The sequence below is a fragment of the Sander lucioperca genome, chromosome 8, assembly GCF_008315115.2.
Source record: "Sander lucioperca isolate FBNREF2018 chromosome 8, SLUC_FBN_1.2, whole genome shotgun sequence".
Lineage (NCBI taxonomy): Eukaryota > Metazoa > Chordata > Actinopteri > Perciformes > Percidae > Sander > Sander lucioperca.
In genome coordinates, this window is record NC_050180.1 from 38,173,227 (window position 1) to 38,184,614 (window position 11,388).

Genomic DNA, 11,388 nt, shown 5'->3' on the forward strand with positions numbered 1-11,388 from the left:
TCTTTTTCTTTTCTACATCAGTGGTGGAGATTAGAATTTTTCAGACAAGGTGTAACCTCATTGTAGTCATATAGCAGAATCTAAAAGTCTGTATAAATGTCAGTACCAAGAATCATTTTCAGCATGGTGGCCTTGGATTGGGATCTGCACCTGTCTTCTTGTCACCATGTCTTTGTCTGTCTCAAGGTCTGCATCTCTTCATCAGCGCCCGCCTCTCACTGCAGGCTCGCTGCATGTGATGCTGAAGCTTGATGAGCACATTGGTGCTGTAATAACTCTCTCTGCTGAGGGGAAACTCGCTCTCCAACCATCTATGTGCATCCACTGTTGCTTCTTTTTATGTTTGCACAGTTCCCTCAGCTAGTCGGTAATAATCTTGCTGTCTCTTCAGTTATCTCTCTCTCTCTGCCTTGAATAAGTGGGTGGGCTTATTTTTTTTATTTTTATTTTTTTTACTGCTCCTCTAACTCAGCAGCCACTGGCTAATAAGGATGAGGGGTGAGGAACGAGATGACTCCACTGATAGTGATGCTATGAGATTGATCTGGAGGGGGGTCAAGCCACCCACTGAGTCCCAGAGGAATACACACATTATACATTACACATACTGTATAACCAATAAGTTCTCAGTAATCATTTTTTAGGAGAAGAAATGTCCTCGCAAACCAAAATATTCATCACATACAAATGGGTGACAAATTAAAAGAAAGAAAAAAGGAATAATTTAACGCAGATTATTGCATAGAGGTGGGAGAGATTTTTAAATGACACTGTTCATCTTAATCATTAAATCACCAAATGGGGGAATATTGTTTGTAAGAATGGTGTTCATCTCTTAAAGTCAAGAAACACTGAAGGTGTTGTGGAGGCTAGTGGTGGAACAGCACCTCACTAAGACACATTATGTTGGCTTTTATTCTTTACGCTGTCACTCATCTGTACCTGCAATAAACCAAGGTCCTTCTTTCACTGCTGGACATTTTTGAAAGCAGCGAGCGTTATAGCTATCTTGCTATTTAAAGGAGCAGGATCCGCTTTAACTTCCACAGATTTCTAACTCTCCTGGGGTCTTTACACACATGTGACTCTATGGAAGAAAAAAATGACATGAAACATATCAAATAGCAAAAAGAAAAGATAAAACATTACATTAATTAGTTTGAAAGAATGGTTTGACATTTTTGAATACACTATTGGGAGTTAAATGAGCTTGATACCATTTTCATGTCTGTATGCTAAATATAAAGCTAGAGCCAGCAGGCTGTTAGCTTAGTTTATCATAAAAACTGGAAACTGCTAGCCTGGCTCTTTACCAGCACCTCTAAAGCTCACAAATTAAAATGTTATATTTTGTTTACTGAATCTTATATCTCTTCAACTGAAATGCCTCATATTTAGTGTACAGACATGAGAGTTGTAGCCAGTCTTTTCATCTAACTCTTGGCAAGAAAGCAAAATAAGCATATTTCTCAAAATGTTAAACTATTTCTTTTTAACAAGACTTAACAAAACAAGTTAAATTGTAGAACATAAACTAAAACTTTTCATGAGATAATAAGGTAGGTGGCTGTGGCTCGGAGGTAGAATGGTCGCCCCATAACATGTCAAAGCGTCCCTGAGCAAGACACTGAACCCCAAGTTGCTCCCCGGATGCTGTATGTATAGCTGTTCACTGCTCCTAATACTTAGGATGGGTTAAATGCAGTAATAGAATGTCACTACATTGTACTGTGTGTATGTGACAATAAAGGAATAATGTTGTCAGAAGAGCAACACCTTTCAACCCATAGAGGTCAGTGTATTTTCTTCATTCGAGGTTTAGTGTTTTTTTTTCTATGAGATTGCAGACAAGGGTACCCCTCTTTGTCATTCAAATTCATATTTTTGTCAAACTACCATGGTGACAAACAGATGAGGCAGGGTTTCCTGAGTATTTTGTCTTTAATTTTATCTCTACAAATAAAAACACCATCTTTCTGTTCTGAACCTGCCCTCCCAGTCGGTTCATCATCTTTAATCTGTCAGCCTTTGATCCTTTATGAAGAGGAATACAACCAGTCATGTAAACACTGCAACCCACACACACACACACACACACACACACACACACACGCACACACACACACACACACACACACGCACACCTGGGTTTTTCTAACCTCCTACTCATTCGGTGTTTTAAGAAACAGTCTCTTATTATGTCCTGCATCTATTTGCACTGTTTTGCAATGGGTTTAGTTTTGAATGGGACGCATGTCAAATTAAATTTGTATCACATAAGGGAAGTTGTCACCCTGTGGTTGTTTTGCCAATACTGGTACTTTTTATTCCTTCTGGTAACATGTTATTTCCATCTTCTGTGCCCTGTTGTTCTCCAGGGCTCAGCTGATTCCTACACAAGCCGACCGTCTGACTCGGATGTGTCCCTGGAGGAGGAGAAGGAGGGCGGCCGGCAGGAGAGGGAGCAGCAGGCCACTGTCCAGCTCGAGAGGGCAAAGGTCAGTTTCACGGGGAACTATTTACAGCACAATAGAGCTACATGCTGTTCTGTATATCACATGATAAAACTCATAATCTCAGCGCACAAACAAAAGACACGTGATTTAGTTTCATTTACTGCACAGTCTGGTCTGCATTAGTTGTCGACTTGTCTAAATATAGATTTACACTGTTACAGATGCAGAGATTTTACACTGTCCCGTCGCATTCTCTTTTATTTTTTTTTGATTATTTTTTGCAGCTTTACCGCCTTTTATTTTTGACAGGACAGCTAGGTGAGAAAGGGGAGAGAGAGGGGGAAGACATGCAGGAAATCGTCACAGGTCGGATTCGAACCCTGGACCTCTGCGTCGAGGCATAAACCTCCCAGTATATATGCACCTGCTCTACCACTGAGCCAACCCGGCCACGTCCCGTTGCATTCTCACACCTTTTCTGTTGTTTGTGGATATCTTTTTCCTGATGAAACTGGGCTGAGCATAAACAGTGATGTGATTTTTATGTTGAAAAGTGTAATAGAGTTCAACAGCTAGGGGCGGAATCACTACTCAAAAGCATTGGTGCCAAACCATTGGTTTTTGTGTTTTTCCACCAGAATCAAGGTTTCAAAGCATCAATACTTTATTTCCATTTCAACATAGTTGAATTTGGTTTGGTGACAACAACATCATATCACTTACAGGAACAACCTTGAGACATAAAACAAGTGAAAAAATACTATAATGATAATAACTAAAAATTAAAAAGTGCTTCCATGGGGATGCTACAGTATCAGTACAACAAACCATGATATATAAACCTATGATATACCACAGTATACATAACCTTACAATGTCTTATAGAGATACTGTAAATAATCGTACTATCAGAAAACAGCAGCAGTGCTAGTAAGAACTCAATAGTGATGCAGCCTTTAACACCAGCAAAAGACACCATTTCACCTGCGATATATTATTAATATCTAACCCAAATCTATCAGCAAATCAAGTCATGATAAATAATGGTTAACTAAAATAAAACCAGTAAAATAAAATAAAAAAGAAAAGCATCAACTTAATCAGTCAGTTCACCATATTATGGCCTGTACTTCATTGTAGGAAAGTACAAAAAAGGATAAAAGGTAAAGAATGTTTTAAGGAGCCATCTTTATAGACTATGTAGGCTTTTTGGCCTTGGAGTGAAATCTTCTGCTGCCCCTGCTGTGTGCTGGTGTGATCACGCTGCTGCTGTCTTGCAGCCACCTTCGTCCGGAGCTCAGAAATAGTGTCTCTTCATCAGCGCCCGCTTTCTCTGTTGAATTTCCACACAAAAAATACAATATCAACATCATGACATAACGTTTCATATTCTGTGATAGAAGATTTTAATCCCAATTACATATTCATGGTGCCACCTTATTGCTGTGATAACTCTTTTCTCTCTGCTGTCTTACAGACTAAAGCAGTGGCATTTGCTGTGAGGACCAACGTCAGCTACTGTGGTGCTCTGGACGAGGATGTTCCTGTGGCCGGCACTGCCGTCTCCTTTGATGCCAAGGACTTCCTCCACATCAAAGAGGTACAATTCAGGCACTATCCAGTGATGCTAAACCTGTGCCACGGTATGACAGACAATTTAGTCCCCTCTATTTTGGTTTATAAATCAAGATTCAAGATTCAAAATCCTTTATTGATCCCACAACGGGGAAATTCACAATCACACGAGCATGTGTACTTTTGAACTATACATAGTTCAGTGGTGGAAAGTAACTAAGTACATTTACTTAAATACTGTACTTGAGTACAATCTTGAGGTGCTTGTACTTTACTTTAGTATTTCCATTTTATGCTACTTTATACTTCTACTCTACTACAATTCAGAGGCAAATATTGTACTTTTTACTGCACTACATTGCTTTAATAACATTAGTTATTAGTTACTTTACAGACTCAGATTAATAATACAAAATATAATAAGCAAATAAAGTATGAATGATGTATTATGGTAGTAGTATTATGTATTATGATGATAAAGATAAATCTTGGTTAAATCACAGGCCGGCAGCATATCCAAATAAGCTCTACCTTTACCAGCTGCTACATTAAAGTGATGACACATTAATGCATCACTAATTATTCATTAGTACCGGTATACCGGTTTACTTTTTGTACTTTCAATATATTTTGATAACAATACTTTTACTTTTACTTTTAACAGTATTTCTACACTGTGGTATTGCTACTTTTACTTCTTCCACCACTGGTTCTATATTCTACTAATGTGTGTCTAACAGACTTTGTCATTGGATTGTAGCATGTCAGCAATCTGTTCTTTCACTACCATGTCCAAAGAAAATACTCTTTTCTGATTGGCTGGCAGCTGTCTGTTAAAATAAAACATGTTAATTCCAGTTAACAGTTAACCTGCCTTTAAGCTTCACAAAATGTAACTGGTTAACTTACCGGTAATACAAACCTGACAACTCGAGAAACTGGCTACAACTAAACTAAACAGAATATCTTGACAAAACAATCTCAACAGCAATGTCTATTTAGTAGCTTTTCTGGAGCTTTCAATCATACCAAATTACTTTTTATCAGCAGATGGAGTTTGCCCATTTGTCATGGAATTGTAAATGTGCACATTTATATATTTTTTTCTGAGCACTTTGGGAAGTTTTCATCTATGTTGGTTTAAAAGCTTCAGGTCAAAGTTTAGGGAAAAAGCAGTTGAGGCAACATACTCACCACAAGGTCTGTTTAGAAGCAGTTCTGGAGCTTTCGATCACCCTCTTTTCTCTTTTCTGGACAGCTGATGTGCTGTAATAAATATTGTGTCAGCAGAGTAAATGGCTCCCCGCTCTCAGGTCATGGTGTTTCATTGTTCAATATCTTGTGTGGTGTCTACAATAAATGTTAACATTAATTGGAACCCAACCTTTTGGTACAATGGTATAATAACAACTGTTCAAAAGACTGTGTGGCATTTTTCATTACATCCTTTACAGAAAATGTATTGTTTCAAGTTTCAAGTTATTTATTGTCAAATGCAACACAATACAGAGAAGCAGTCAATGAAAATCTCCCTCCAACAATGCTTATAGAAATATCTTTAGAAAGAATCTTAGACATGGTGCTAAAGGTAAAATATAGGGATGAAATATAACATATATAACATATAAAATAAAATCATATATATTTGTGGTAGACATGGTGGTTTCTCAATATGCTGGAATGGGGAACTATTCTTTCGGCCTGTGGTTCATTCATAAGTAAGGTATATTTTTGGATTAAGTTTTTAAATATTACAAAATAAAGTGCAATTTTTGTGTCTTAAGGAGGTATTTATTGATAAAATAAATAAACTAATTATAAAAAAAACAACTAATTTAGGTTTCTTCATCTCCCAAAATAATATGAAACCCTGAGGTTTTCTGTCTGTTTTCTGTCTGTTCTCTCCAATCTACAGAAGTACAACAATGACTGGTGGATCGGCCGTCTGGTGAAAGAAGGCTGTGACATCGGCTTCATCCCAAGCCCTCTGAAGCTGGAAAACATCCGACTCCAGCAGGAACAGAAGAGAGGACGCTTCCATGGGTGAGTAGAGGAGGAGTACTGGGATGTGAGAGTTCAGGAGGTGGAGGAATCAGCAGCAGAAGCAGCAGAAAGTGTAGAGAAGACACATGGATCAAAAGGGATAAAGAGAGTTGGAGGATTTCGGGGATGTGTTGAGGGGCGAGCCACTGTAGGGATGAGTAAAAGCCTGGCAATTGAGCTGGCAGATAGGGAGAAAGTCAAGTGGATGAAAGCCAAGCTGTGTTGTGTGGTCCAGCCTCTCAGAGGTGGGTCTGGATCATGGCCACCACAGAATTTTCCATCAGATGGAGTGATGTGTTTCAACCAGCAAGGCCGTTAGAGATGTTGAGAGAAAACTAACCAAAAAGACTTTGTTTTAGTTGACATATGCATTCAGTTACAGCTGAGTCAGACACATCTTAATCCAAGCTCAATATATCCTATTTTTATTTCAGCTATTCACCTTTTTTATTTAGCTCAAGGCTACCTCAACACTCTCCCAGGGGATCATTTTAAAGTAAATTGGAAAAAAACATCACTCAGTTACTGAGTTTTATTCTGTTATTTATGTCCAAGTAATAATATACACTGCTGAACACAATTGTCTGCATGGTACTTTTTTTGAATTCGAGGGAGTGGGCGGGGGGTGAGGGGTGGGGGGGGGGGGGGGTATGGTCACCTGATTCCTATGGGTCAGTGGTGTTTTACGGATGACATCTTGCTGGATTTTACATTAACACTTTTCTCTTTCTATTCGCTGCTGCCATCATCATAGCAGTAAGTCCAGTGGGAATTCCTCCTCAAGTCTGGGAGAAATGGTGTCGGGCACATTCAAGCCAAACCCCAACTCTGCAGGTTGGTCCCACAGATACGACTCTGTCTAGGTCTGAGAGGAAACGCTGTCGTCAGATCCACAGAGGGAATTGTTTGTCTTGGTTTCTGCTCTGTATTTGTATCTGTATAAAAGTAGTATTTATTCAGCTCCTGTAATATGTGATGCTTTACAATATCTGATATAATTTCATGTATAGTCCCAGTCCAGTATTTACTTACTCACCTGATCTTTCCTTTCTTTTTCAGGAAAACAGAAACAGAAAGTGGTGAGCATGGCAATTTACACATTCATTTATTTATTTATTTGCCTACTTTATAGGGACTAAATTAAAGTATGTAGAGCATAACTTGATTTCTTGAAATAATTACTTTTTAAAGGTCTATTAAGGTCCCTTAAAGGTAGGTTAACAGTGGTTAACAGAGTTTTAAGTTAGTGAGTTTTAAAAGGCTACCATTTTTTTTAACATTTAGACCACATATCGTGCCTTTAATTAACATGCCATTTTTGTGGCAGTTAAACTTAATCAAAATCAAGTTCTTAACAAACTAAAATGGATTGCTTATGTGGGAAACTGCTACTAGTCATTTTAACATCTGTGTTTGCATAAATGTTAGTATTGTTTGAAAGCCACATGTTTTCTCCTGCAAAATTGACTTTGAATGAAAGAATGCACCTTCTTAAAGACTAAAGCTTAACAACACACATATTAAATTAATTGGTTGCTGCATCTGAGTCAGATTCTACTCTGCAGACTGTTCTCATGTTACATGATGAAATGTCTATAGCTTAAATCATTACTGTTTTACATTCATTGAAAATCATGAAATGAAAACATTTTATTTATACAATAATGGAGCATTGCTTTAAAGCATAATTCCATTTATATTGATATAGCATGGAAGAGTGCTTGGTTTCTTTAGAGAGACACTTGCTAATATTAAATCCTGACTGTAGTCTGTGTGTGCCCACCCCTCCAGGCTGAGCACATCCCTCCGTATGACGTGGTTCCCTCCATGAGGCCGGTTGTCCTGGTGGGACCGTCCCTGAAAGGTTACGAGGTAGAACACACTGCTGCTCCTCCAGTCATTTGACTCAGAATCTTTCTCATAGCCACAACTGAAATCTCTTCATCCTTACATTACTTAGCCAACTTTAACCAATGAAATAAATACCTAATATTTTAGTGCACTTGCACATAAAGGCAATTTTCTTCCCTACTGTGTGAGACAAAGAGGTTGACTTTTTATAATTAAAAAATCCCAATATAAAGATTTTTTGCAGCTCTTATTTAGGTGAGATAACTGGCATGTTCCCTCTTTGACATCATTTTCTCAGAGTGACATTGCATCCATTATGAGCCAAGCTGACTAATTCCTTGATGTTGCATTATGTCGAAGGTTCTTGTGTTTCCCACCAAGGCTAATTCCCTTTAAAGTTAAGTGGAGATACAACATTAAAACGAAAACTGCTCATTGATTATCAGTTACCATTGGAATCACAGGGCAAACATTAAAGGAGGCCAAGGAGGTGGTGGGAGGTGGAAGCCGGAGTCGTCATGGAATCACAGTCTTCATTTCCCATTCTGGTGTTGCCATGGTAACAACCTTCTGGGTAAACTGCATCAGTCTGAAAAAGTGGAGCATGGTTTGAAATTAGAAACGGAGAATAATGTATACTGCTACTAAGGTTTTGGAATGAGATGAGTGACTGAATGGCATTTAATGTTTCCATAAGAAGTAGAGATTTTAGCTATTAATCACATCCGATATCTTTTCAGCTCATTGTTCCTGAATCAATACAAGGCAGCAATTTAGTTCTACAAATAATAAAGCTCTTGAAGTACAAGATTTTGTGTCAGCAGTGCTATTCTTTCTGCCAGTGGCACCGGAATGAGGCTGTAGTTACTTTTATTCAGTACATGGGGCTTAATAAAAGTGCATGGTGTCAAGCTTGTGTGAAGAGTGGTGTAGTTACAATGGTGGACAAGTATTCTGAGAAGTATTCTGATCCTTTGCCTAAACGTTATACCACAAATGCTCAATTACAAGTAAAAGCTGTGCATTCAAAACAGTACATACACTAATGAAGGGTACAGAAGTATAATCTGCAAAATGCAAAAATAAAAGTAATTGTTATGCAGCATAATGGCCCTTGGCAGTGTTATATTATTATTTATTGGATAATTGGATTATCAATGCTGATGTATCACTAATCTAATATGTATATAATCAGCATTTTAATGTTGCAGCTGGTTGAGCTATACAATTGCTACGTTATATACTGTTGGGTAGTTTAATCCGTAACGCTTCATCATATTTTATAAATGGATCATATGTAAATTAGTCTCTAAAATAGAAAGTAACTACAAAACTGTAGCTGTAGTGGAAGTAAAAATAACAAAAATTTCCTGTAGAGTTGAAGTATGAAGTAGCATGAAATAGAAAAATGTAAAGTACAAAATTGTACTTATATACATTACTTGAGTACAGTTGGAAATGAATCACCTTTTGGATCCCCAAAGTCATTGCACATGTTAACAGCATTCATTTCCATCTACTACTGTGTTTCAGCTCAAAGGATATGCCGCCCCTGTCAACCCTCTGTCACTGTCAAGCTCATTTGAAAAAATCAGAGTGACAACAGCCTAACACCAAGCTTTGCCTGTTTAGAGTCATGTATCCATGTATTCATTTCCTCTAGTCAAGCACCTCAGGCCAATTGGGTGACTGTCTGCCTTTAAGGATGACTTTCTCAACAAAAGCTAATTCATCTTGAATATCTTTTTTAATTCAAGGTCTTGGACTGGCAGTCATACTCATCAGGAAAAGCTATAATTGGAGGCTGCACTGTGCGATTACCCCAATTCATCACCTGTGCATTGGTCTTTGTGATACTTCTCATTGTAGCTCTTAATCACTTTATTTAATGTGGCCCACATTCACTCAGCAAAGAGCCGGAAGGAAAGAAACTGTGTGCACTGTAGACAAATTGCTCGGTCAAGTGTGTAATTCAGCAGCAGCCTGAATGGACAGCATCAGAATGAATAATAAGAGTCCACTTCCACTTGTTTGTTGCTTTATAGCATATCTAGTAGATGTGTTAGGATGTTTATGTTGTATGTCTCTTTTGTTTACTTGTAACATGCCTGACAGTATGTTCTGTCCTTGACGTTTTCCCTTAATCTGCCTTTAATTACCTGATATTCTTCTTCTCCTTCCTCTTCCCTTTTCATTCTGTGTCCTCTGCCTTCTTCCATAACCATCACTGTAGGTGACAGATATGATGCAGAAGGCTCTGTTTGACTTCCTGAAGCACAGGTTTGACGGGAGGTGAGCAGTCAAAGCAAAGCAGCGCCTGTCGTACAGTGCATCATCCTCCTGACAGTTTGCTCTGTATGCCATGTGTGTTTTGTGTTGTTTCAGGATATCCATCACAAGGGTAACAGCTGACATATCGTTGGCCAAGAGGTCAGTACTAAACAACCCCAGTAAGAGGGCCATCATTGAGAGATCCAACACCCGCTCCAGCCTGGGTAAAACTACAGGAACTGTTCCACTCAATGATGTGCATGTCTTGTAGGTGTCGAGACTGTGAATGTTTTGTAATAACCTTCATATTCCTTGTTGTTCATAGTTTTCCTGCTATATGTTGTTGTCTTCATGTAGCGGAGGTTCAGAGTGAAATAGAAAGGATCTTTGAGCTGGCCAGGTCTCTACAGCTGGTAGTGTTGGATGCAGACACAATTAACCATCCAGCACAGCTCATCAAGACCTCATTAGCACCCATTATCGTCCACGTTAAAGTGTCCTCACCTAAGGTAAGATTGAAGGCTTAGATACTAGATAGCCATCCATAAAACTGTGTTGATTTCCACATGTCATCTCCTAGCAAGGTACTATATAGTCTTAAAGCTGCAGGTGGCATCTTTTGAGGATTAACACGGCACACTGCACCAGGCAGTGAGGTAAAATCTGAGACAGGGCATAACTGTTACACTTGGTAACCCAAACCCATTGTAGTCAGAGTTCCATAGTTGGAGATATTTCCCTGTGTTTTTCTATTGAACATGTGCTTGCCATAGGTCCTCCAGCGGCTGATCAAATCAAGAGGGAAATCTCAAAGCAAACACTTGAATGTGCAGCTTGTTGCAGCGGAAAAACTAGCACAGTGTCCTTCTGTGAGTGAATTTCAAACACCCTTTTAAATCTAAAACAACGCAGCACAAAACAAGCAGCAGCTTCTTAGTTTTCCAGTGGTGAAGCGACACTTTCCTTTTTACCCCCCCCCCCCACCTCCCCTCAGGAGATGTTTGATATTATTCTGGATGAGAACCAGCTGGAAGATGCGTGTGAACACCTGGCAGAGTACCTGGAGGCATACTGGCGTGCTACACACACTTCACTTAGCACGCCACTCAACCCCCTGCTGGGACGCAATCTGGGTTCCACTGCTCTCTCCCCATATCCAGCTGCCATTCAGGTGAACTTGTCAAATAGAAAA

At 38.9% G+C, this 11,388-nt stretch overlaps 1 protein-coding gene across 4 annotated transcripts in view; it reads left to right on the top strand.

Moving 5' to 3' along the window:
* The window catches only part of cacnb4a (calcium channel, voltage-dependent, beta 4a subunit), a 37,982-nt gene that overhangs the window by 23,963 nt on the left and 2,631 nt on the right, over positions 1 to 11,388 (top strand). For 2 of the 4 annotated variants that reach the window (XM_031322731.2, XM_031322922.2), the window contains 11 exons: positions 2,379 to 2,498; positions 3,934 to 4,056; positions 5,947 to 6,074; positions 6,829 to 6,908; positions 7,134 to 7,153; positions 7,866 to 7,946; positions 10,159 to 10,217; positions 10,311 to 10,420; positions 10,554 to 10,705; positions 10,970 to 11,065; positions 11,191 to 11,367. In XM_031322731.2, coding sequence (XP_031178591.1) covers positions 2,379 to 2,498; positions 3,934 to 4,056; positions 5,947 to 6,074; positions 6,829 to 6,908; positions 7,134 to 7,153; positions 7,866 to 7,946; positions 10,159 to 10,217; positions 10,311 to 10,420; positions 10,554 to 10,705; positions 10,970 to 11,065; positions 11,191 to 11,367 — 1,146 coding nt within the window. The remainder of the gene's footprint in view (positions 1 to 2,378; positions 2,499 to 3,933; positions 4,057 to 5,946; positions 6,075 to 6,828; positions 6,909 to 7,133; positions 7,154 to 7,865; positions 7,947 to 10,158; positions 10,218 to 10,310; positions 10,421 to 10,553; positions 10,706 to 10,969; positions 11,066 to 11,190; positions 11,368 to 11,388) is intronic. The other 2 variants (XM_031322877.2, XM_031322809.2) reach the window with 2 other exon arrangements.